At 42.1% G+C, this 27,509-nt stretch overlaps 1 protein-coding gene across 2 annotated transcripts; it reads left to right on the top strand.

The window, feature by feature from the left end:
* The first annotated feature begins 288 nt into the window (after positions 1 to 288).
* Positions 289 to 26,623, top strand: Ctu1 (Cytosolic thiouridylase subunit 1). 2 transcript variants are annotated; one of them, XM_037422680.2, is made up of 15 exons: positions 289 to 490; positions 1,227 to 1,350; positions 4,592 to 4,710; positions 6,499 to 6,555; positions 6,883 to 6,940; positions 8,758 to 8,835; positions 10,479 to 10,520; positions 13,060 to 13,109; positions 14,039 to 14,103; positions 15,031 to 15,096; positions 16,764 to 16,822; positions 20,431 to 20,490; positions 21,996 to 22,083; positions 24,822 to 24,858; positions 26,346 to 26,623. In XM_037422680.2, the coding sequence occupies exons 1-15, from the start codon at positions 434 to 436 to the stop codon at positions 26,436 to 26,438; spliced, it is 1,053 nt and encodes a 350-aa protein (XP_037278577.2). In that variant the 5' UTR covers positions 289 to 433; the 3' UTR covers positions 26,439 to 26,623. The 2 variants fall into 2 exon arrangements, with proteins under 2 accessions (XP_037278577.2, XP_075748571.1); XM_075892456.1 differs by lacking the exon at positions 1,227 to 1,350 and having other exon boundaries at positions 338 to 490.
* The last annotated feature ends 886 nt before the right edge of the window (positions 26,624 to 27,509 follow it).

Genomic DNA, 27,509 nt, shown 5'->3' with positions numbered 1-27,509 from the left:
GATTGTGGCGTCATCTAGTAAAAGAACCTGCAAACGCTTCTTTTTGTGCGCCATAAATTGCATAAATTGCCATTGTATCTTACTTAAAAGTAATGATTACATATATCACGCAATTTAAATTTGTTTATATAAGAATATTATTCTTGTTTGCGATTTTTATTGCAATATTTTGAGTGTCTTAAGTTGTTGTGTTTAGCATTTCTTTAGGAATTTGTTATGGCAACAATGACAATGTTCCAAGATGTCAGTCTCTCTAATGTCAGCGCCGCTTCGGTGGTCATCGTGGAGGAATGGTGGTCATAGCTCTACTAACCCAGCTTTTACCCTAGAGTCTACGCTCATGGACCATGTGCGCTGAAACGCGAGCCTGACGCTGCTCACGCTGAACAGGTGTTCTGTGGCTGAACAAGGCTGACCCTTCGAACACGCGGTGATGCGACTGTGTAGCAAATGCGATTCGGCGCGAGCTGTTCTCAAGCGTCCTAAGACAGTAAGCTTGCTGAGAAACAAACATCTTGAAACGTTCTCTATTCAAACGAGTGACTTCTGTCTGACCAAACAGAGCCTTGCCGATGATTTAATTTTCTAGAGAATCGCCACACGTCGCATGTAGTACTGTACGTACAAAAAGCGTGCAGGCTCACATCCTCCAGTTATATCTGCTACATTAAGTATCGCGTGCTGGCTACAGTTCCACCTGCAGAATTCAGTGGCTACAATGCATGCAGCTTTCTACTGTTCATCGTTTCTCCTGGCGTAGGGCGAGACATGTCGCACTGCAGTGCGCTCAAAACGGTAGTCAACTAATGAGCGAAGGCTGACAGTGACATGCACTTGTCATGCGCTTGGAAATCAGTAACCTTTCTTCTTTGTGCTATTGAACATATTGTATAATCAAGAACTCCAGAATGGGGCAGTGCCTGTGCGAAGTTTTATTTTTAGCTTAGAAAATTGCTACTTTATGTGGTCATAACGTCTTGCTTTGGACCGGCTGTTTTTTGGAAGTCAGCGAAATTACGTAATGTTACTCAGCCTCACTATAAGTTGCAAAAGCTTGTTAAGATTGAATTGATCCAGCTAGGCATAAAGAAAACGCAGCATTGATCTGCATTCGTATTGTAGCTGTCCATTGGCGCTGTTGTGATATTTGCCGCCTTACTGCGCAATTGGGCTTGACAAGTTCTGCTTTGGGCGGTGTCGAGTGGCTATTCTGCTATTCTCCACAGGGGGACGCATTGTGTAAAGAATGCTTCTATGTCGCCTTCGAGACGGAGGTGCATGAGACGATCGTGCGGGCACACCTGTTTCAACCGGGCGATTATGTGGCCATAGCTGCATCAGGAGGCAAAGGTAACCTAACACCTAAACAGTATTCGACCAACCTATGCCATTCATGGATAACACTTGCTTGAGCAGTAGAACTGAAGAAACGAGGGACACATGGAGAACAGACAAGAACATTGCTGGGCTGAATTTTGTTTTTGTGCCTGCAGCTAAACTTCTAGCCATTGTGTGCAGACACCAACGTAAACATAGCCCCGTGTCTTTTCAATGACCGGACATTAGCTGCCGGAGATATGACATTTCTTTTTTTGTCAAAACCACTGATGCATGTTTTCCTTCCTTGTCTGTTGTTTAGTTTAAGTTGTATATAGTCGGCATAACTGATGTTTTTGTAAGATTACAAGTATACGCTGAAGTGTCTAGATTTTAGTGGATCATCATCATTTGATTTGCTTCAAGCGGCAACTGTTTTGTTTCCTTCGCGAAAGCTATGGGTTGCTATGTAGGCGAAGGCAATGCAACTTCTGTGATGACACGAAAATATGCTTGACAGATTAAGTATATAGTGTGACGCTCGTCTTCTCGAACATGTTTTATTTCACGTTGTTTGAGTTTCAGTCAGTATTTAACATGAATTAACTAGTCCTCACTCAAGTACTAAATTACTGTTTAGTTCCACAATGCAGGTGGTTGACCTTTTTTTTTTTCTTTGTTGCTTCTAGGAATATTAAAATCTGGTAATCATTTAGGCTGTTGACAGTGCAGCATTGTCCCTAAAATTTGACCTGTTCTTTTAAATATTAACAGTAAGGAAGCAGCCCTCGCCAAAATACAAAATTACTATTTGTTTTTATCATGCCACTGGTGTTTCCAGCCCTTCCCTTGCTGCTTCTATGGAAGTTTGTTTGGCATTATTGACCAATTAATTAGTCATCATTTCGTTAATAGTGCCTTGCCATACATACATTTAGCAAGCATACAAGCAGCGTGTTTCCAGCTTTAGAAACTAATTTACTTCATGTTGAAAACATTTACCCACATAAGAGTGGGCTCATACCAGACATTTATTTGACACAAGTGGATATCAAGTTGGCTTGAAAAATGATTAGTCTAGTAAGCATTGTGCAACAAAACCAAAAGCCAACTTTGCCAATAAAACATCTGCTGATTTAGCCCATACGCAATACCTAATTTGCATAAACTTGCAACGTGTGTATTAAGGTGCATAAGTAAGCATTGATGTTCAAGCAACAGTGCCATATTCAGACATTGTTTGACATTACCGTTGAAGAGGGCGGGAGTGTGGTATCGTTTGGTCAGTAGACTAATCTCATATGTGGTGCCTCCTGTGAGCTTGAGCTAGCTTTGAAAAGCATCAAATTCACACTTTTCAAGGTTGACCAGCTTTCAAAGCATTTAGGTACTGCTGTTCTAAAAAAAAGTGTGGTTGGTAAACTAAATACTGTAAAGTGGTTAGTAATGTAAACTATATTATGGATTGTGGACCAGGTAAAAAAAGAAGCACAGTGGTAAGGAAGAAGGGACAGAAAGTATTCCGAGTTTATTCTGCAGAAACACTCAGCATACGCATACAGAATTGGCATGCCTAAATCTATCAAGCATGCTACATGTGTAAAAAACCCGCCACGGTGGTCTAATGGCTAAGGCACTCGGTTGCTGACCCGCAGGTCGTGGGATCGAATCTCAGCGGTGGCGGGTGCATTTTCGATAGAGGCAAAAATGCTTGATGCTTAGATTTAGGGGCACGTTTAAAAACCGCGGGTGGTCTAAATTTCCAGAGCCCTTTACTACGGCATCTCTCATAATCGTATGGTGGTTTTGGGATGTTGAAGCCCAACAATTATTATTATTATTAGCATGTGTAAAAAATAATGCAGGACACATGTGCAGGACGGGCTAATATGGGTGGAAGAGTGGAATGAATGTAGAGCATGTAAATATTGCTATTTGTTTTTACGCAGTGAGAGTGGGGTAACACTGATGCAGACATGACCCTTAACGTGTATCCACATGATAGACCAAATCTGTCTTTTCCGCGTCTGACGGTGCATCTCATGACCTTGCGTCATGGATTTGTGCCATCCGTGCCGCATCCACAGACCATGAGATGGAAAAATTCAAGCTCTTTTTCGCATTCGGATTCACAGTAGATTTAACCGAGAATGCCATTATAGGTCTGGCGGCAAGCACAACTTCTCTTTCTCGCTCGTTTTTTTGCACGGCCTTTTAGATTTGGTAGCACTCAAGCCACCGCAGATCATCAAGCTCGTGTTCTGCCAATAGAAGCTACAGCTCTTAGAAAAAGATTACGGCTCTTTGTAATACTGCTGAATTGTCATTAATACATTTCTGGCAAAGCCTATGGACACATACCTAAAGCAAGTACAAGCGTTAGTTTGTTACTAACAGCCCACGCTATGTGCAACAAAGACCTTGAAAATTCAGAGCAAGCAGCTCTCTCTGCAGACAGTGCTACCATGCTTTTTTTCTCCGGCCCGTCTGTCTACTCGCTTCGTCTAACTCCTGGATGTGCTTCGCAGCCCTAAGGGTGGCGGAATAATCGTCCATAGATGAAATTTCCGCGGAACCATTCGTCGTGTGGGTACACAATGCAAATTCCTTCTCCAGCAATTCTTGAGCCAGCACATCCCACCTATTAACTTGTAGACACGAGTGTCTCAAAAGGTCTGAATGCAGCCGCAAAAAGCACAGTGGGAGGGCAAGTGCATACAACATTTCACTTTGCTTAAAGTGAGGGAACTGAATGCTGTTTTTTTTTTTTTTCTCACAGTAAGCCCATAAATTTTACTCGTGGTCAGCAAGCAAGCAGCAGAAAAATGTGTTAGTTTTCTCTCACCATAAGACTGAAGCCCTGTAAATGACAAATCAGTTACATTTAAATAAGGAAGTTCAAAAAGATTGTCTTGTTTTTTTATTTCTGTTGTGATGTTGTATTTAATCACCGAACTGTGTGTCTTTCAGTAAGTGATGAATGATATATGTGATGGACTAATAAGACACGTCGCCGAGACTAAACATACTGGAAGTGGTATTGTTGCTGATCGTCAACGCTGTTCTGCAAAAACATTATCCAAGTATATACATTATGGCAAGGCAGGAAGTTGGAAAGCTCAGAAGTTGGACACTGTTTAGTAATTACAGCACGTTGCAGAAAGGACTGAAGAAAAACAGGAGGCTCAAATGTTTCTGGCCCGTACCTCTTTTATTCTTTCATTTAGTTTTCTTGAATGTGTAAGAAGCATTAACTGCATCGATGCTCCTGCAGACTCAACTGTGCTGGCATATGTGATGAAGCTGCTCAATGAACGGCACAAGTATGGGCTCCGGCTGGTGCTACTGTCAATTGATGAAGGCATCACAGGATACAGAGATGATTCACTAAAGGTGTGCAGTCAATTTTTTTTCTGTACCTTCTTGTATAACTTAATCACCCTCACTACTGTGACAGGTTAGAAAAAGCAGTGTGTGGGCACTGGCTTTCTGTTGCTCCAAACTTGAAGCAGATTTTTTGCATTTTCTCAGTCATTATTTTATTGAAAGAAGCTGAATAGGCCCAACAATTGGTAATGAGTTGGTAGAGGGGGGCCTTTACATTGTCATTTTCTCTATATGAAGAACGGACCTGCAAGTAGTTAGGTTACTGAAGTAGACAAGTAATTTAGCAGTATAATGAATTACTCTGAGTGAATGATTAAAAAATATTCATTACTTTTCTAATTACTTTTCCCTTAAATATAGCATGTTTACCTTCCCTATAGCACATAAAAATTGACCACGAAAAGCGCAGAAAAAATGTAGTAGCTCTTTTTTTTCTTGAAGAAAGTGTGGCAAAAAAAGCTTGGAGTGTGTGTGCTTGACCTAAAACTTTTGATTATTTTTATCCTGAGCCCTTTTATCCTCCTGTGAAACTTAAACGGCTTTTATTGGTTGGTCGTGATACACTTACTTAGTTGACATTGCACCTGACGACTTAAGTTTTTGCACGGAAACGTGAAATCATTCGTTTATATCTAGGAGAAATGAAATGTGGCAATGTGCAATTATGAGTGACCTCAATAAAACATCAGACTGCCGTATCAGAAAAGGCCGATCGCTGACAAGCCCACAATTGAGTGGGCATCAATTATTAGAAAAGAGGCGCATACAAATATATACATGTGACCGGCGCATCTTCAAGGGCTGCGCTCATCGATTTGTTACTGCACCATAGCTGGGCTTTTAGTATGCAATGTAATTACTTGTTTGGAGCAAGTATGCCATCTGTGATAGAGGACATATTTCACACAAGCCATAATAAAGTGCAGTATTACATAATTTCTCTTGAAAAGCTATATAACAAGCATAATTGGATATAGCATGCAAAATTTACGTACATGTAGTGACAGTGGCATGATTGACGACAGCTTCCGTCATGGGTCTGCCCTCTGTACGGCCACCCGAAAAAAGAGTTTGCAGCAGAAAAGTTTAGCGAAAAGGTTAGATATTCTGGTCACTCTGTCTCTTGGTGTGAAATATATGTGAGCATTGTACTGGTCTTCCTACGAATTATTATCGCCGTGGCTTTCAATGAATTGGTGCACAGCTAAGCTACTAGTACATAATTTTGTACCTCTTTGAGCTCTGAGCTGCCCCCGCCGCGGTGGTCTAGTGGCTAAGGTACTCCGCTGCTGACCCGCAGGTCGCGGGATCGAATCCTGGCTACAGTGGCTGCATTTCCAATGGAGGCGAAAATGTTGTAAGCCCGTGTGCTCAGATTTGCGTGCACGTTGAAGAACCCCAGGTGGTCGAAATTTCCGGAGCCTTCCACTACGGCGTCTCTGATAACCATATGGTGGTTTTGGGACGTTAAACCCCGTATATCAATCAATCAATCAAAGCTCTGAGCTGTGAAACCATTTTTTAATTTTTAGTTGGAGTGATAGTTAACAGTAGTGAGTAACAGAGAACAAGAAGCATCGCGAAGCGTTGCCGCCTGCTTGTGCTGCTTCATAAGACTTCCGAAAAAAAATTTTTTTTCAGGTGCCTTTCTCTATATCTGATTTCAAGGGTATTGATGCATGGCAGTAAACGAATCGGAACTTTTTGTTTATTTTCGCATTGGCGGTGCTGTTCACCGAGAGACGACTTGGACATTTTTTTGACCCTCAAAAACTGCACGTCTTGTATTTACAGACTGTCGAGTCTAACCGAGAGGAGTATGGCATTCCATTGGAGGTGTTGTCCTACAAGGTCAGTCGGATCTCGATAGAGTCCACAAATATTTCATATTCCACTTCAATCTCTAATAAAGCGCTAGGGTTCGCGGAGTAGACAGCTGTCCCCCTAAAATATTGATCTGCACCCCGATTGCCTAGAATAGAGTGTAGTTGAGGGGAAACATGACCAGTTATTTGCTAATTTAACGCCACGGCATTGCATCAAATGGGTCCTTTCTAATTTTCTGAAACAAGTCTACGTAACTTGTGTAGCAAACTGCAACTGCTTATGAGGCACGAGATGCCCTATTCGCATTGATCGCTGTTTGCTCATGCTCTGTATCCTTCCAATGCTTTGCAGGACCTCTATGGCTGGAGTATGGACGAGATTGTGGCACAGATTGGGCGCAGAAACAACTGTGAGTCTTTATCAAACTACTGGTGTCTCATTTCTTCATAGTTTGTCATACGAGATGAAGCATGTGGGGGTGAGCAGAGTGTAACAGGTTTTTATTTTAAAATATTTACCAGGTAATTTGTGAAGTAAGTGGCATTCTGAATAGAAATTCACATTTTTATTCTAGCAGCAGAGTTGTAGAAAGTGTTTGCAATGAAATATGAGACATAGTGCTCAAAAAGAAGAAGATGCCTGTCATGTAGTGACAAGTTAGTATGACACCATGTTCAGAGCAGCCAACTGTACTGTTTGTCAGTTTTATGGCAAAACCGTGCATCATATTAAAAAAAAAACGAAGAAAAGTGCCATGGTGAAGCTTTTGTAAAGGTGCACATGCGCAAGGCATTGTTTTACCTTTTTGAGTTTGGAAGATTTTTACCAAGTGCGAGACTCCAGGGTTGATCTTGTTTCATTGCACTTTTAAAAGGTTCAGTGTCGAACAAAAATTACCCAACATTTTTCAGAGTGATCGTGAAGAGAGAAAAATATATTGTACTTACGTATAGATGCATTGTTTATTCATGTGTAATAAAAAATAACTTTCATTGTCTCTCATAATTATATAGTGGTTTGGGATGTGAAACCACAGATATTATTATTCAAAAGTAACATTAAGAACCTTGTATTAATAATGATAGTGTATGCTCATCAATACGAACATATCTCGCAGCCTTAAAAAAAATGTGCTTCACAGATTATTATGCCCTTTGTATCACTTATAATCATTATGCTGCACCCCTTTTTGGAAAGGTGCCTACTCCTCAGATGGATTCCAATTTCTGACTACAGTAAACTATCGCTAAACGGGACCTGAAGGGACCAGGAAAAATGTTTTGGTTACACAGGAGTCCCGTTTACCCTGAAATGAACAAGGGTGGAGAATTCAAGTATGAAACCAATTGTGCTGGAGGCAGTTGCTTCGTTTAAGCAGCAGTTCCATTTAACAGATTGCTGTTTACTGGGAGTCTACTGTAGTTTGTAAAATCTTTGCTTTGGCAGTTGACATCCAATGCATCTAATTCTAATTTGGCATTTGGGGAGTAGCCCGAATCGAAAGTAAACACTACTTCATTCGCCCATGGTTTAGAAACTGGCATGCATGCCTATGTTACACACGAAAACGTGGTTCTGCACCACACCACTGAGCTCAAATGAGTGAGAAATCGCTCACGATGGCCATACGTGGTATCGCTACCGGGTGGCTATCAATGTCCACAATTCTCAAGACAATAAATGTGCAGGCACAGATACGGTTACACTGTATATGGTGACATTGTTTTTATGTACGTGCATCTTCCTCTGAACAGCTCAAATTGTGCTGCTGTTGGTAATAAATGAAGTACGATCAAAAGGTCACCTTTTTCTGTATTAGAAACGAGGTAGACATCAGTTCTACGAGTGTATCAAATGGAAACGTCTCCCAAGACAGAGCCACACATACCACCAAGCACATGCAGGTGTACAAACGACGCTTAGGGCGCTGTCTTATACCACGCGTAAACAAACATTATAATAAAAACCCACCTTCAACAACACAAGAATATTTTCTGCCTCGCCAGAGGGTGACAGCTATTTTTGGGCAAGAACAGCCAGAAAATTGGAATGTTTTTTTTTTAACATACAGGCAGTATGGTAAATGTATGGCATTGACTATTTGGGATTGATTTTCGCTACTATATATTTACGCCATAAACCCTCAAAAAGCTAAAGAGGGCAGAGAAAAGTGCAGTAGCCTTGTGTTTCGAGTATTATGTAGACATTTCTTACAATCTCATGTAGGCACTTTCTGTGGAGTGTTTCGTCGACAGGCACTGGATCGTGGTGCCGCAAAGCTTGGTGTCAACAAGATGGTCACAGGTGAGGTTTCAAATATACTGTCATATTGATGCATTTCATTGGGGACTCAATCTGGGTGACAACTAGGAAAGCAGATGGGGCTTGTAATATCCAACATGCACAACTGCAGGGTGACTTCGAGTCTTTTTAATGCCAGCAGGGAAACAACTAAGTGAGCAACACTTATGTAGCTTACTTCATCGTATTCCCACTATAATATATAATCAGTTACGTGACACACATGAAGCATAACTTTGCTGAGTGATGTTTAGTGTTCTTTTAATTGTCTGGTTACCCTGTAAGCTCATTTTATGAGCAATATAGCAGAAATCCTTTAGTTTTGATAGCTGATGCCCCTATCACCCGTTCACTTATGTTGATTTGTCAGTTGTCTTATAAATCAAGCGTTTCTCTTGCACCCTCTGTTTGTATTAGCTGCACTCGTCAAGAGACGTGAACTTGCCCTTAATTAGTACATGTACAATTGATCAAGAGCTCCACTCAGAGCATATGTATTAACAAGAGTTTACTCTACAAACACTGAAATGTTTGGCCAATATGAGTATAAGTACGTCTTCAGAGCTATTTAGGAAACGGCTACAGCGCTTGCACTACTTGGGAGAGGTAAGAAAAGGCATAAATTAGTTTTGTTTTTTTTTTTTTACTACTAGACAGTCCAAAATTTTGCCTTACTTGCTTGCACACTTTATAGTTTTTTCATGATTCAATCCTTAACAACTAGCCCCGCTGCGGTGGTCTAGTGGCTGAGGTACTCGGCTGCCGATCCGCAGGTCGCGGGACCGAATGCTGGCTGCGGCGGTTGCATTTTCGATGGAAGCGAAAATGCTGTCGGCCCGTGGGCTCAGATTCTGGTGTACGTTAAAGAACCCCAGGTGGTCGAAATTTCCGGAGCCCTCCACTACGGCGTCTCGCATAATCATATGGAGGTTTCGAGACGTTAAACCCCACATATCAATCAATCCATAACAACTAGGTCAGCTTTCTGTTCACCGAGTCTGAAAATCAGACAATGACTGTTCTCGTCCCCTTGGTGTGGTTGGTAGCAGCATTGTCAATCTTAAACTGTAGCGTGTATTTGTAAGCTTTAGATTGTGCCTTGGTAAGGCAACTTACGGTTTGTAATGTAATCCTATTTGGCTCTTCTCAGCCTTTTGTTGTTTGCTGCAACAGAGTAACTTATCTAGTAAGTGTCATCATGGAATGTAGGGCTAACTATTACTACCCCATGAAATTGATATTTGTTGAGCGTTAGAGACAGCTGCGGGACCTAATTGGGCAAAGAAATGCAAAAAAATCGAAGTGGTGCCACGAAGATAACTGCTCATCATAAAGCCACAGCGATACAGTTCATTTCTGTCCAAACTTGCCTACGGAACTGACTGATCTGGTACTGCATGTTAGATGTGCTTGGCTGATGAAACGAAAGATGAGCAAGGGGATAAGGCACAAACCCCAACCTTGATTATTCTTGTGTTCGTCTTCGTGTCTTTATGATATCACATCTTAGATGCAGCATCACTGACTAGCTCTATTCAATGGTCTTTTCATCCTTCATCCTTCTTGCTCACTTTTGTGTGAACTTGAACAAAAGTGTACAACTTGTAAGTGCAGCGAGAGTGACTAGTGATATCTGTTCCTGGCAGGGCACAATGCAGATGACATTGCAGAAACAGTCCTTATGAATGGTAAGTAGTGGCAAAGCTGTGAATACTTTCTCTCATTAATACAATGCATATCGCATGAAGCCCTGCAGGCCTTTATTTATTTATTTTTTGGTTCCCATAATACAGTACTGTATTCACTCGCATATTGAACCCACTCGCATAACGAACCTCATCACCTTGGTCTTCGAAAAAAAAAAAAAGCTTTCTTTAATGTATCTGTTCATTATATTTCTCCATGATATTCAGTGCTGTTAACGATCGAAGCAATGTTAAATCAAGCCATTACTATATCATAAAATGGCAAGGCATTAAAAGTCATAACGTAGTTTAGCAACCATGCTAAACATTTGCGAGCAGCACGAGCGTGGACAGCGTCAGTCAAAATTTGAAAGTCGCGCCCTTTGCAGTGAAGCACCATCTTTCGAATGCTGGAGAAACCTCTTTGCTGATAGTGCCATACAAGCACGGCGGCACAAAAACAAAGCGCGTGGCCTCCGCAATGGCGGGCACGCGGCATAGAAACACGCCGCACACCCACCATGTCGGAGGCCATGCAAAGCGCAACCGCACTCAACGCGTTGACAGCGCGTCGTGCACCCGCAACCTCTACCGCAACGTTTGTGCGCCGCCATCCGATGCTGCGTTTTTGTTCTCTGGTTTGTCGGTGCGAACTTTTTTGGGACACCTGCTGCGCAGAGTGTGCTCAGCCGGTACGCTAGCTACACGTGGGGTTACATACAAACAGCATGCGCTGTAGCATGGGAACCGAACGACTGAATGACACTTCGGCGTCGATTCGTGCGCTTTCGTTACAGAAGGAAACAAAACGAGCTTCAAGCTACAAAAAAAAAAAAAGATTTGTCGCGCATTAGTTGGGCCAAAACAAGCAAAGCTGTCACGCAAAGTTTTCACTGTTATAACTCCTGTGACTTTTTTTCTTCCGCATAATGAACCCTCCCCCCAATTTAGTGTCAACTTTTCAGGAAAAAAAGTGGGTTCATTACGCAAGTAAATACAGTATCTGCGGCAGCCATAGTAAATGCATGGTTGCTCTCCGAGATTGCAAAGATAGTGAGGGACTTCACTTTCGTGCACAGTAGATGTGGAGGGTAGTAGTTTTGTGTCCTGTATATGCGGTATCACTCATGTGGAGGAAGCTGTCAAACATAGAATTGGTTTATTGCAGCCCACTTGTGAACAATAAATACCCTGTGTCCGTCACCATTTATAAATGGCCATCTCAGTGGTCAAAAAGGAATCGAGGTATGAGTACAGTACTGAAATAAAGGATGTTTCAGATGAAGACACAGCGAGATTGAACGAGCCACCTGTTGCTGCTAGTTTCAAGCTGCCACAATATGACAAGAATTGAACCTACCATACTGCTTTTCCTTAATCTAAGAACTGTACTTTCTGAGTTGTTCAGGAAATAAAGGAATAGATTTATCTAGTCTGCACCTTTTTGTTTTTGTAATACTCTTCACAATCTCACATTATTTTATTCAGCCTTCTCTTCTCTTTCTCTCTCTATTTTTTTTTGTATGATGATATCCAATTTGATGAGGTTTTTGACGTATCACGTACTTCAAACCATAGAAATTTCAGTTCACATCTGCATGTGGTTACTGAACCTGTAGCCAAGAACCTTTTTGGAAGGTTGAGGGCACTTGCTGAAGACCTTGGTTCTTTTAGAAAGGCGCCTCTTTTCACTGCCTATTTTCGATAAAACACTTTGCTTTATCAGGATTTTCAAGGTAGGGAGTTGGAGGAGGGTGGCCTCGGGCACCCTTCCCTGGCTAGAACCCTGATAGTTACAATGTCTCGTTCAAAGTAGTGCCAACATTAACTGGACACCTTGCTGCGCTGCTGAGCTTCGGAATGCAAATTCAGTTCTTGTCCAGGGTAGCCGTATTTCAAAGGTAGGCATATTGCAATGACAGCTGTGCCCTTGAATTTCTATCGGAGTGTACTGCATAATTATATTGTGGTTGTTGCACATAAAACCCAAATAATTATTAATTCGATATCTTTCTGGTATATTATACATTTTTCTGAATGTGGCATATCTTCTAGAGCATGATTGCTTATGTTATAGAACTGCAAATGAAAGATAATGGAATAAATGAGGACTGCTTGTGCAGATTAAAATTGATGCACACGACAAAGTGCTTTGTTAGCAAAGTTCAAATGAATGTAAAATTGTAATGCTTAGCCGGAATACCTTTGTCTCAATGTTTTTACAAACCCATGCTATAATAAGATCAGCTTCGTGTTCACTAATAACTTCATGAATGGAAGGCAGCCTGGCCGTATGACCTCATGACACTCCCTTCAATACCTTAAAACGTTAATATGCTATTTTGAAATCAAATTGTTCAGTAACTCCTCGTCCTCACGCTTGTTAAACAGTAAACCTTTGCAATGTGAGTGAATCTTCTGAAATCATAGCTGCTGCATTCTCTCTTTTCCATGCACTTTGGTCGAAATCTTTCGTGCGTATGGTTGCTGTTTCTGTATGGTCGCAAAGTTCTTTTCATCATGTGTGAACTCTCTGCTGCAGTGCTGCGGGGGGACATTGCCAGGCTCCAGCGGTGCACAGCCATAACTACCGTGAGTTTTCACATTTGACTAGCGGCAACATTTCCGAGGTTTCAAGTACATTTCGCTGAGTGGGTTCTATCGTGCCACCTTAAGGCCATGTTTATTTTAAAGGGGCAGTACAGAACAATGCCAAATCACCAATGCAATGGTCTTTTCAGCTGCCCTTTGGGTTGCAGTGCCAGCACGAGGACATATTGTGAACACGAACAAGCTGAGGAAACAAAAAAACTGTAGTTGTCTTTTTCAAATTTGATATGCTAAACACAACAGGTTATGCTTCAGAGCGTTTGTGTGAAGCTTGCTGACGACTGTTCATCGACATGATGCAAAATTCAATGTTCTATTACACATTCCTGGAGCTTTATGTTCTGTTTTAGGGCATCTTAGGTTCGGTGCTTGTACTTTCATACTGGAATAAAACATTTATTTGTTCATACTAAACAGTCATACAACCATAAGTAAGCTATTCTAGTAATATCATTCGGCCTGTGTAATTATTCATTATAATAAAACAGGTTGAAGGTCAGCTGGATTTCCCTTGGGAACTGATAAGTGAAATTGGCAAGCGACTTTTGGTTTCATGCCTGTTCTAACTTGCCAGGCCACTGGTTGCATTAAGTGTTCTTTCTGTACACTGTAGGTATAATTGACCAGTCCGTTTCGCAGTTCATTAATTTTTAGTGTGTCTAAAAGGAGAGTGTAAGGCTTTATTTGCAAAATGAATGGACTGTTTTGCACCAATTGCAGCAAACATTAGATTGCTTTTTCAGTGTTTTGACGTTAACAATTCATAATGTAATGCTTTTCAAAGAAAGCAACAAGTCAGTTTCAGCCTGTCATCAGATGTGTAGGCAAGCCTTTAGTTTTGTCATAATTATGAGCCAAACTACTTGTGGACAAAAGTGATTAATTGTTGATGAGCACCTCTTGTCTTGCAGGGATCGGAAGGTGCCATTCCCCGATCTAAGCCCTTCAAGTACACATATGAAAAGGAGATTGTCATGTAAGTTATGCTAACAGAACATGCACATTATGCACTATGCGTGAAAAACATTTAAATGCAAACATTGACACAAGACCCCTGGCACCTATGCAGCCTGTTGGGGAAGCCAAGTTGCTTGCACTGACTGAAGTTGTTTCGTAAGGTGGTCACATCTGTGACACTTTTGTGCCATGTGTTGTAAAACTTTGATATGACAAAGTCGATGAATTCAATAACTTCATTATGTTGCAAGTTTGTTAGATCGAAATGCAGCTTTTTCAGCAAAGTATGGTTATCGAAGAATTGATTTTCACATTAAAAGTCTTGCAAGAATGTCGAAACAATATGTTAGCTCAGAAAATTATTATGCAAAAAATAATATCAAATCTTTGCTTTGCTGTCCATGATTTCATGCCACCTAATGGTATTCTCTTCACAGCACCTGTACACAGTGCATAAAACTGAAGTGAACCACACTGTCCTAACATGGCATAAGCAAAGCTCTTACACCGATTATGCCACTGCAGGTTGTCATTTTCCATAAATTACCTCTTAGCTCCAACTACTTTTGATGGGAATTGATGTTATTCTTCGAAGTCCAAGAAAGCTCCTTTCAATTTTTGGATCATGAAGTGCGAGAACTCGTGGTGGTAAATGTCACATTCACAGATGTTAGTTACTTTCGTCGCTGCATGATTGAAATGTCTGCCTAGTAGTAAAGCAAGGCAAATGAATGACAAGGCGATGCGATAAGGCCCAAAACCTTTATCGCATTCTACTCTCGAAATGCGGTGCTTGCACTTTTTACAGTTCCTTTTTTTAGTAACGGGGCTGCTGTTGGATGTGAACAGTTCTCACCAATTTTCTGCTCAAGTGAAGTGTTTAACATAATTCAATGTTTCCTTCTCATTTTTTGCCACTGCCATGAAAGCTCCTCCCCCATTGCAGGTATGCCCACTTCAAGAAGTTAAACTACTTCTCTACGGAGTGTATCTATTCCCCAAATGCTTACAGGTGAGTGGGCTGGTACGAGTCTTTCTTTTCGTAATTTTTGTAACATAACGGTAACTATTGGAGCTTTCAGTGGCAAGAAAAGTGTTGCAGAGGTCTGCCATTCGTGAATGAAACAAAGTTTCGCGTCACACATTTGTGGCGCTTCATGCCTGGGGCACTCAGAAGGCCGTCCAAATTAACTGTTTCAGCCGATTGTGGCCAGATCCAGGACAGTTTAATGCCATTGAACAACACATATTCTTGACCGGACCAAAGAACATGTCCGAATTATCCAATTTTTCTAATAAGGAGTCAGATTAATGACCTTTTATTAGAGCTGTACAAACGGCAAATTTTTTTTTTTTTTTGTGAAATGACTTAGATTATTGAAGTGCGAGTGTGAATCTCATCGAATACTTTTTTAAATATTTCTAAAATACTTCAAATTGGAATTGCTGAAAAAAAATGTTGGAGGGGATTTCTTATTATATTCTTATAAGATAACACCGTGAAAGTGTTTCTTTATGCTAGATTGATGAAGTGCTGGAAAGGTGGTGTTTAATAGTTGTATTCAAGTTTCGCTATGAAACACTCAAGAGTGAGGCAGTGCAGGGTTTGTATTGTAGTTATGCGCGTGACTTGATGCAGCCAAAGTATTTCCTTACACTTTACAAGTGTAAGGCAAGTATGCCGTTTCCTCAACCTCCCCTCCTTTTTCAGCTTCTGTGTAAGCCCAACTGGTTTGGAATGTGCTCCCTTCAAGTTTCCTCATCTGCCTCATAGATGTTAGTGTATAAGAACATCTGAAATGTTGGGTGCTAAATTTTTTTCATACTTCCTGCCCAAATGTTGGGTCCAAAACAGCAATAATTAAACTCCACCTTTGCCACGTCTATCATCTCCATGTTGGAACAAGCGTTTTCGCGAGTCGACACGTTTGCAACCGTAGCAAAGCTAAAAAGGCAGCCTTGCCGCAGTACTAGAGTGTGATGAGGTGCAGCACTTAAAAAAACTTGAAGGGGTCACTTTTAGTGGGACGTGGACTAGATTTGTTTTTGGAAAGTTCGAATAGTAAAATCTTGGTGCTAATCGAACTCAGTAGCAATCATTATTTAAAAAATGTTCGAAATTTTGAATGTTTGCATGCCCGTACGTTTTATTTTACTTGAATTTCAAGTTTATTGAACTGGCTCATCCAATACTATTACAGTAGTAATAATTTTGGCCCTGCATGGTGCCAAAATTACTAATTGGCATGCATTGCCAAATTAAAGAATGAATAGTATGGTATTTGCACCTTATGTGAACATATCATGCGTCAGCACTTGCTTAGTTCCATCTCGGTATCCTTTGTTTCGACATAGAAATTGATAGTGAGCTCTCTGTTTCTAGAGAACGCAAAGGACGCGGGATCGAATCCCAGCTTTGGTGACTGCATTTTCGATAGAGGTGAAAATGTTTTAGGGCGATGTGCTTAGATTTCGGTTCATGTTAAAGAGCCCCAGGTGGTCAAAATTTCCAGAGCCCTACACTGTGGTGTCTCCCATAATCATATCGTGGCTTTGGGACATTATATTCTAAATATTATTGTTATTCTAGGGAACCGCACTCGCTGCTGTGCATGTAAAATAATGCAGTGGCGTGTGCCTAGCTTTTTATTAATTTGCTAACTGCTGTTGTTTCTGCAGAGGCCATGCTCGGGCGTACCTCAAGGACCTCGAAGCTATTAGGCCAACATCCATTCTAGGTGAGCACTGCTCTGTAATTCTTGCCATTTTCTATTTCGTTAAAGATACAGTCACACCTGAGTATATCAAACTCGCCAAAAAACGTTTATTAGTTCGATATATGACATAATTCGATATAGGCCCGGTATAGATTTTGACACAAAGGCACATAACAAACTAGAAGAAAAGTACTTTATTAATATGATGGCTTACTTGCGTGCGCTACTGTGGAACAAAATAGACCCGGATTTTTTTCTGTGTCAACGACTTCGCTGCCTGCGACAGCACGCACGCCTCCCCGTTGTCCAACGAGTCGGAGCAGCTGAGGCCGCAACCTTCCACATTCAAGCAATAGCGCCGAACCAACGCAAGTGCACTAATCACTTCGAAGGATGTAGGCAATGGGCCGTCGTCGATTTCCTTATTGCTGTCGCTTTGACTCGTGGTCGGCACGACGTCTGCAATGTAATCCTCATCTTGTAATTGGCCCATGATGGGGACATCATCGTTCGCACTGACAAACTCGTCGAATGTCGATCCGTCGATAGCACCCAGGAACTCTGCCAGCTCGTTCCAAACTTCAGCGGAAACACCTGCGGTGTCTTCAGTGCTGTCAGAATTTGGGGTGTCATGACCAGGCATGCGGAAGCTGGCATGCCTTAAGCAGTTCTGGATAGTCTCCTTCTTGACATCTGCCCACGATGTACTCAACATAGAAATAGCTCCGAGCAAGTCGATCTTAAGCTCCCTGCCGACACGAAGGTTCTGCAGCAGCCTCTCCGCCAGGCGCTTCCAATAGCCGGCTTTCATTGCGCGTATAACGCCTTGATCCAGTGGTTGCAGTACAGGCGTAGTGTTCGGGGGCAAAAAACGCAGCTCGATGTTGCTGAAGGTCGTACTGCAGTGGTGCGATGAACAATTGTCCGGCACACCTTGCGATTTTCGCCTACCAAATCATCATTCCACGACAATAGCCATCTGCTGAAAAGCTCCCCAGTCATCTACGCTTTTGAGTTTGCTCGCTAGGTAACTGGAAGCGACAGCGCATTTCGAAAACACCGCGATGCCGTGCTTTTCCCGATAACCAGAGGTCGAAGCTTTTTTGATCCGTCTAAATTAGCTGCCAACAGCACGGACACACGAGCTTTGTTTGCCTTGCCGCCGCTTGTCTTGTCGCTACGACACACAAGTGTCTTGTTTAGCAACATTTGCCAAAATAGAGCGGTTTCATCCGCATTGAAGATATCTTGGGCTCTATATCTTGCTGCGATATCTCGCCAGTTTTCCTCAAGCCATTGTTCTACGCTCTCCAGGTCCGCCGCTCTGCTTTCACCTGTAAGAGCTTTGCCAACGATGTCGTGCTGTTCTTTGAACCGCTGAAGCCAGCCTGAACTGCCTTGGAATTCATTCTTGCCAAGCAGAAAAGCTAGGTCCTTGGCTTTCTGCTCGATCATAAGGCCGGACACCGGGATGTTTTGCGACCGAACGTCCACAAACCACTTGTAAATTGCCGCTTCAACATCTTCGTACACAGCAGCGAGCACACGTCGGGCGCTACGGGCACCTGGCCTTTTGTCCGACTTGGCCCTGATGTCTGCCTTGTTGTTCAGTATAGTACTCAAGGTGCTCCTTGGAATTTTGTACGCGGCGGCGACAACAGACTTTTTTTCACCGCGCTCAACCCGATTGATGATTTCGAGTTTTGCGGCGAACGGCAAATTTTGCCTCTTTGCACAAGCCATGATGACAGTGCGCCAATACAGTTCACAGAGCACCAACAGGCAACACCGCAGACCACGCTGAATTGGCAGCAGCAGGCACACAAGCATAAAGAAAGAAAAAATGGCGCTCACTTCTACTGCCTCCGCGCCTCAGAGAAAGCATGACGGCCTCTGATTGGCTGTAAGCGCTGCAAGCGGGCCAGGATCATTTTTTGGAGGGGGGTGTTCGCCTGTGCACAACCGGGTCTAACCAACTTTTTCTAGGGTGGCGCCGGCAGTTTTCCCCGCCACCGCGAGGGAAAGCCAACTTGCTGGGGCACTTTTCAGGCACATGGAGTTTGATATATCAGTTGTCGTTGCTATTTTCGTTCGATAAAACAGTAACTTTTGCTATATATTCTCAATGTAAACTTACCGTGTTTAGGAATTGTTCGATATACGGGATAATTTGATATAAACAGGTTCGATATAGTCGGGCTCGACTGTATATAGATGCATTCACTTTCCCGCTTTGTGTACCTCACTGTAGCCGATTAAGTTTATGAATACTGTGTAATCGGTAGTACCCATCTCTCCCTGGATGGTGGACGGTGTAAAATAAAAACAACATACACAGCACAACTAGTGGTGACAAGACGTTTTTCCTAGTCCTGCGGGCTGTATCCATGTTTCCATTCATGCTTTTTTGCACCTTGTTTTGGGGGGCTTTGGCAAAGCCAGGGCTTTAAAAATGGCAATCCTGGGCTGTGAAAATACAAGTGCCATGAAAACTCTTTGAAGTTCTCAGGCCAATGTCGTCCTGTAGTCACAGTTTTGCAACCATAAAGAAAAATGTTCACGATGCACACAACGCATGTGAGCGGCTGAGATAGCTTGGCTGAACAGACATTAGCTCATCTCGGCCTCACCTTGAGAGCTTACAGCTTTGATTTTGTACATGCAATAAATGTGGTTTTTTTTTTACTACCAAATTGGTTAGAAACATAATTGACTTGTTTCAGGTTTATAGTTTTGATGTTTATATTTTGTTTAAACTGCCATTTTCTACCATAAAATCCCAGAAGAACCTGAGAAAGAAACTATCGATTACTTTTTGAGTGACGTTTGTACTTAGTCCGCCTCTTGCATGATGCCATGGAGCATGTGACGAACTTCCTCTAGCGAAGAAGTCGCGAAACGGCCCTTCATCTAGGAGCCTTACGTTTTGGCAGTGTTAGTTGTCGCAGCCCTTATGGCAATGCTACCAAGACTGCAGAGGCCAGCACAGGTTAATAGAAAAGGGAGATTGTGCATGCACTCATTCAGTGGCTGCAGTATGCATGAATAAATTACTTGAATAATTTTAAATGTGCACTCTTTTTCTGTGTTTTTTTTTTACTGCTGTCAGTCGATCATTTGTAGACAATCAGCTCTTTTTAAAAATGTTGGGCGCATCAGCTTTTATATGGTGTTACTAGTTTGTTAGGACAACGGGGACGTATCCGAGCTGAGCTTATGTTAGTGCAAGTTTACATGGCTTCAATGTCATTCAGTTGTTTTCTTTCTAAATCTCACATCCTTCTGTAAAAGCTGTTGAGGGGAAGGAATGAACAGTAGACAATGTGTTATTACTAATAGTTTGTAAGTTATGTGGCAATTAGTAATGACCAGATGTTGCCTAGTTTATGATTGCATGGTTCTGTGGACACGTTGGGGAAAATTGAATTAAGCAAGCTTATTTCCTTAGTATCTGTTGCACGTGGAACCACAGAAGACTAAACATTGCTTCAGTGTGTAAGAGCCAAGCAGAAATGAACCTAGTGAGCTATTTTTGTGTCGCATTCAGCTTCTTATGCGATAGTGATGTTTCTACTTTGTACAACAGTAAAATGTGATTTAGTGCTAACAGTGGGTTCCTTCTTGTGCAGACATCATTCACTCCGGTGAGTGCATGGCTGTCAAGGAGGGAGTTCGACTTCCGCAGAAAGGTAAGCAATCTTTTGAGCCTTAACACCATTTTCTGCTTCTAGTGCTGCCTTTAGAAAGCAGTGATGTGCTAGGGTAAATTATAATGCGGGGTAATATTTTTTCTTAGCAGTGTGGCTGCTCTTTCTGTTTTATTTTCTCACACTCTGGTGCTATTCACCATCCCTCATTTCGACATACCAACAGGCCCGATTTGCTGCGTTATCACTGATTTAGTGCAGTGTTTGCAGTATTGTTTAGGGATGAAGTGTCGAAATAGGAGAACGTGAGTAATGGAAACAAACGTAAACACACAGCTGCACTCATTTATGGTAAAAGAGTATCGCAATTGAGTGCTGCCTAATCCCACAAAGTGGTGGAAGGGTTATGAGAAGGCTGATTGACGACCTCTCATTTTTGCAGTACAAAGCCACTAGAAAATCTGTGTGGATCTCTCAGAAAAGAAAGCTTCTACATTAGACTTTTCAATTCATACTCTAGGGGAACTCGGGGTTTTGTTTGAACCATCTGAAGCTTTAATCATCAGAAGTTCTCGCACATATATATCTTGGGCCACATACATGCCTACTACTGTTTTGATGTTTATTGTTTCTCAGTTCCGCAGCAACATCATAGACAGCTCTTCATGATTGCCAGTTATGTCTCTAGACGTCTGTGATTATACTAGTGCTAGCTAATATATACAGCGCGTGCATATGAGTGTAAACAAGGGACGAAATATGTGTCCTGGGACAGCTTGTAGCCTCATCTTATTCTTGGGATGCTTTTTATCGTGACATTAGTGCACTGTGACGAAAGGGACTTCAAGGCACATTTGGCACTTGACCAGCCAAGGCCAGGCAACCTTGGTTTTTTGCACAGTTTGTCGTGTTTGGCGCTTTTGTAAGCAGGCAGCCAGGCTTATTTTTAACTGTTAGTGACAAAAGAACATGAATGTTTTGATATAACAAACAAAGGCGACATGTATTTCTAGGCATAAACAAGGAAGAAAAATTGAATAAATCGAATTCATGTTGTAGAACTGTTTAATTTAAATGGGTTCAACCTGCTGTTTTTTATTTAGTGTACTTTAATACATTGAAAATGTAGCACATAGGCAGCAGGTGGTAGTGCTTACTTGCTTTAGGCAATAGTGTAGCAGTAGTTCAAGAACGCTTTTTTAAGCTTTTAAAGTAATTTTTTTGTTTTCTGAGCCTTAGAAGGGCATTTTTCCAAGTGTTTTGTAGTCTTTGGTTACATAAACATAAATCACGGTCTCCCTTTCTTTCATTTGCCCCCTTGGCAGTCAGAAGAGTACTTAGTACTATTACTATTTTCAAGTAACACTGGGAAAGCAATCTGTACTTTCGTCATGAAGCTTTCACAACCATGTATTGTGGAAAGATGTGCTCTGCCACACTCCTGTGTCATGAAAAAAAAATTTGCCTATGAGAAGGATAAGGTCATTTTCTTTTTAACTGATCACCACTACTTGAAGGTAATGTTGCACATGCGTGCACATTTGCAGGAACATGCAGTCTTTGTGGCTACATCTCCAGCCAGCAGTTCTGCAAGGCCTGCATGCTTCTCAAGGGACTCAACCAGGGTGTGCCCAGGTGCGTTTTTCCACATGGCTTCACAGCCGACGTCAGAAGATGGGTGTGTCAGAGATGTAATTGCTGAATTGGAGGAAATAAGCCGCCTGGTTTTTATGAGACGGCAGCATGTATTCTACAATAACGCGCGCTGTCAGAAGGCTCAATTCACAGTGGCTAGTGACTCATTAAACTCTCACTTTTTACCATTGTTCGTCCCAAAGGTGGCCCAAAGAGTGAGCTTAGTTCAATATTGTTATTGCATGGTTCTAGCGCCTTCCACTTTATGGGATATATACATGTATTTAAAGAAACCTACAACCATTTTTATGGAGCCTATATTTTTAGCATGAAGGAAATCTTACCCATCAGGGAATCTGATCTTGGAATGGTAAAGTGGAGATTGCCACAAAACTTTTGTAATTAGAGTTTTTCTATTTGCAGCAAATAGTAAGTCGTATGCTCACATGCTGCAAACAGTGAACACACAGGCAGTTCAAGGTCGAGCGTAGTGGTTTACTGCTCATGCGTCCACTCCGCATGCATGCTCTAAGGCTCGGCTTGGTCCACTGGTAGCCGCGCCGCTTTTTATTGTGGTACTTCTTTTATGTCGTAAGCAGCACAGAATTGAGCAGGGCGGGATAATAATATACAAACTCTTAATTTTGTGGACTGGCTGCACTCATGACAGGATCAGACTATGCGACCATGTTCAGCAAAGTGATCGACAGAATATTCCATGATCCAGCTTCAAGGCTTTTCTGCTTGGCTGCTCAACAAAACAGTTTTTGGCAATTTTAAGCATGATTTAAAAATATAAATTCCAATTGCAATTCGAAAAGAGTGCTGTAATATGTCACTATATTTCATGCTCTTTTCGTTTCTACAGTCGAATCTCCTTAATTCGAACACCCTTAATTTGAACTTTCGGTTAATTCGGACTCACGATGAGGTCCGGTCAAAGCTATGTGTATTCGAATGGGTGAAAATGCTTGATAATTCGAACGCGCAACCACTTGCGACGGTTGATTCGAACATACCGCGCTCCGAAAATGCTCTCAGCACCCTGCCCAATCCCGCGGCGGAACGTGCGACACCTCAACGCTGCGCGTGAAGGAAATGAAAAGGAAAGAAAATGCTGCAGTGGAACGTTTGCTCTCTCTTAAATGCCGATCTGCGACGCTCCCCTGTCACGCTTCTCCTTTTTCCGTCCCTGCCACGTAAATACCCTTCTCCTTCCAACGCCGTGCGCGACGAGAGAGAGGAAAAAAAAAAAAAGAAAAAGAGAGCTGTCGTTGGGTTGAATGAATGTGAGGTAGAAGGAAAGGAAAAAGGCACATCTTCTGCAGCTCTTGCCCTTTGCGGGAGCGTGGCTCTGCGCCTTGAGGGGGGAAACAATAGTTATAGCGTGAGAACAACACGACCTCACAGAGACAAGAAGGACACGAAGGATACGTGTCCTTCTTGTCTCTGTGTCGTCGTATTGTTTTTGCGCTATAACTATCGTCATGCCATACCAACTAGCCTAAGCTGCCACACTTTGAGGGGGTATCTCTCACGCGTCGTTGTCATGCTTCCCCCTTTCCCGTCCCTGCCACGTAACCCTTCTCCTTTCAACGACGCGGGCAAAGAGAGCAAGAAAAAAAAAAAGCTGCCGTGGAGACATTCCTTCTTTCTCGTCACGTGCTGGCCATGCTGCGGCTCTTTGGTACGCAGTCGTTGTTGTCGACTTAGAAAGTGTCGGCGTCAGGGGGGGGGTGGGTGGGTGGAGGAAGTGCCGGGACAGACGTACGGATGATGATGGGTTGATAGGTTACGTGAGACTCTGGGACAAAGCGCTTCGCGCCGCGTCTCCTTCCTATCTGACAACGGCATATTTCTGCGCGCAACTTCTATTGCCAGGAGAATGCTGAAGTCAAGGTAGAAATGCTTTGCAAGCTGTGTGCAAAATTGATTGACTAGCTGCAAGGCAAACGTGTGCAGACGGGCATCACCGATTATTTCAATTAATAACGAATGTCCTGTGATCTGTGAATGAATGTAAGTCTTCTGGAACATCCCCCTCGTGTGTTAGCTCAATGAACATGCGCCACTGCACGGAGAGCCCCCCGTTTATTTAGCTTTCATTAATTCAAATTTCTTTTAGTTCGAACAAATTTTCGGGCCCCTTCGAGTTTGAATTATCGAGATTCGACTGTACTACGATTCAATCGCATGTTCGGACCAGTTGTCGGTCTCTTTAAGTGTTGGTCAGCGCCGCTAGTAGCCATGATGGTGAGTGTGGATGATTTTTCTGCACTTGCCATCATGGCTGCTAGCGGTGCTGAATAACACACCTACGTTTAAACGCATGTGTATACCCCAGTGGTAGAGCAGAGAATGTGTTATTCGAAGATTGCAGGTTCGGACCCTGCCAGTGGCATGTTATATTTTCGTCCACTGTACTTTCATCACGTTTACTTAAGATTACTACAAGTATTATCCCCTGTACTTTCCTTGGCTTTTTTATCTGTCAGTTCTAATCATTATTATATCTCTATAAAAAAATACATACAGCTTACTAGAGCATGGAGTCTTCAATTTGTCAACAGGAGACAAATCAGAAAAGTGTGTGCATGGAGCCGACAGGAGAACTTGTCTTCATCAAGGCAGAGCTTTCCTTGAATCACTCACTGCTAGTGTACTTGCTCTGTTTCTCTGGTGTTGATGTATGCACATGCATTCTATGTGATTATTTATTCTCAGCTGATTTTTTGCAGGTTGGGAGTTGGTAAAAGCTCTAAAGATAAGGCAAAGGTAGGCTAAAATGAATATTGTAACTTTTTGGTCGGAGATATAAATGTGAATACTCTAAATCTCAAATATTTTCCGAGTAGTGCTTGCTGTTCGCTTTGATTTGCACTGGAATTTTACTATTCGAAAGTATTTGAACCTGCCGCAGACAAATACAGTCATCAGATTTACAGGAGCCCCTCGCAAATGTATTAAGAAGAAAAAGGTGTTTAATGAGAAGGAGGAGGAGAGGTCGGCCTGGAAAGCGGGGTTCGAGCCTGCTACTCCTCTATTGTATTAAGAAAATGCTGGTTCCAACATGGAGATGATAAATGTAGCAAAAGAGGGGGCTCAATTAAGGCTGTTTTGGACCTAACATCTGGGCAGGAAGTCTAAAAAATCGGACAGGAAAACTTTTTAGCTTCCAAGATTCCAGATGTTCTTATAAATTGACGTCTACGCGGCAGTTTCGGAACTCCGGACTCAAAGGGAGCACACCCTTGTCCATCACACCATTTGGACATCCACAAAAATTGAAAAAAAAAAAAAATGGAAAGAAAAATGGTAGGTGTAACCTTAAGAGACAAGAAGAGAGCAGAGTGGATTAGGGGACAAACGGGGGTTAAGGATATCATAGTTGAAATAAAGAAGAGGAAATGGACATGAGCCCGGCATGTAGCGCGTAGACAGGACAACCGCTGGTCATTAAGGGTAACTAACTGGATTCCCAGAGAACGGAAGCGGGTTAGGGGGAGACAGAAGGTTAGGTGGGCTGATGAGATTAAGAAGTTTGCGAGTATAAATTGGCAGAAGCAAGCACAGGACCGGGTTAACTGGCGGAACATGCGAGAGGCCTTTGTCCTGCAGTGGGTGTAGTCAGGCTGATGATGATGATGAAAAATTGAAAAAGGAGGAGAGGCTGAGGAAATAGCGTCTCTGCCATTCAAATGTAAAGTGTTGTCGGCAACACTTTGGTTGTACCAAATCATGCGCATAACTACAATACGGTCATTGCACTGCCACACTCTAAATAGGAAAACTATGAATCACCACCCCGCGAGCGCTTCATTGACATAGCCGAAAGAATCACTTTCATGTTGCTATCTCATGAGAATCTGCTTCGGAATCCTCTCCAACTTGTTGTTCTCCAATTTCACTTCAAAGTATTCGGAAAATATTTGAGAAATATAAAAAAAAATATTCTATTCGATTTGCACTGACACTTCAATGTTCGAATTTGTTTCGCACCTAAAATTTTGCTATTCGTGCAGTGATTGCATCGAAAAGTCGTGTACTCGAAGCACTTTCTGCATAGCATTGTAATAACGTAAAAAGAAATAACTGTAAAAGCTATTATGAGCACCGTGCAATGATAATTCTGAATAGCTTTATTATGAAAATTTTTGAAATGCTAGATTGCCTTGTAGATATGGCATTTGTTGCATCTGCACTTGCAGATTAGACTCACAAATGCACAAGCTGAGAATATGAAGATCTGTCTTATCTTTCAGTTTGCTGAACTGCAAGCACTCAAGTCGGAAGTTTCAGTTTCTGAAGTCATGCCCTCGTCACCAGCTCGCCATAATGCGTCAATAGAGTGGTAACACTAAGGGAAATGGTTACCATTCTGTGTAATATGTAATAGCACCTTGTATTGTTTGCCTTGCATTGTGATTGGTTCTGTGGATCATAGGAGCACATACATGACATGTTTGACATTTTTTTCTTTAGATGACAGTATTCTGCTTCAGCTGACTGGAAATAAAAGTCACTGTTGCTGTTCCTGAAAGCATCCCACACAAATGAGTCAATTTATTTTCTTGTGAAGTGTTGTGACAGTGTAACACAGGCAGCAGTCATGGGGCAGCAGGAAATAAAGTTTCAGCTTCTCAATCGCTGGGCACTGACTTCAGGCTGCAAAATGAGAATTAGCATAGCAGGTGACTTAGTAAGCTGCAGTTAGAGCCAAAATAGATGATGATTGTAATTACATTCTGAACAGCTACAGCTCTAAACTGTGTTTTCTCCAAAGGGGAGAAAGTGCACAAATATCAATGTCCGGAATTTTTGTACGTTCTGCACATTGGATTAAAACTTGTTGCAATCTTGTCGGTTTGACAACATTGACTTGTTTGTACACATCAGTCCATTGCGGTGTTGCATCAATAAAACATTAATGATAATAGGGTACATAAAGTGTCTTTGGGGCGCTTTGCAAGCCGATATGTGCTGAATCTCCGACTGGCTTGTCCGTAAGACGCTTCATTTTCACTGCAGTCTGCCCCTTATAAATTATTAGAATTGGAAACCACTCCTGTAAAAGTTGTCACGAGCAATAACGAAAAAGAACTATGTAAAAGCAGTTTTATCGCTGATTTTGCACATTCCAATCTACTGTTATAGAAATGAGAGTGTACTTTCTCTATTTCGTGGGTATCGGTGCATGGGAGAAAATGATTCTCCTGCGACGTCAGGGTTCTTAGATTTGGCTGCACTTTATGCACTAGTTCGGGGAGGGCAGGACTTTTTCTCCCCAATTTGACATCACAGCGCCATTCACCTGAACTGTGCTCTTTCAATTGATTTTATGCAAAAACAGTTTGTCACAAGATCTATGTTTTCGTGCTTTCAGTACAGCAAAAATGTAGCATTGTGTGTGCAGTTTCTCAATACGT

This window comes from Rhipicephalus microplus, chromosome 4 (genome assembly GCF_043290135.1).
Source record: "Rhipicephalus microplus isolate Deutch F79 chromosome 4, USDA_Rmic, whole genome shotgun sequence".
NCBI lineage: Eukaryota > Metazoa > Arthropoda > Arachnida > Ixodida > Ixodidae > Rhipicephalus > Rhipicephalus microplus.
This window is presented reverse-complemented; position numbering and strand designations above follow the sequence as displayed.

Bases quoted from the DNA above. Each gene is read 5' to 3' on its own strand.
- Ctu1 (XM_037422680.2), top strand. From the start codon at position 434: ATGCGACTGTGTAGCAAATGCGATTCGGCGCGAGCTGTTCTCAAGCGT. The intron at 4,711-6,498 runs GTGTGCAGTCAA...TTGTATTTACAG, and splicing joins ACAGAGATGATTCACTAAAG to ACTGTCGAGTCTAACCGAGA. The intron at 22,084-24,821 runs GTGCGTTTTTCC...GATTTTTTGCAG, and splicing joins CTCAACCAGGGTGTGCCCAG to GTTGGGAGTTGGTAAAAGCT.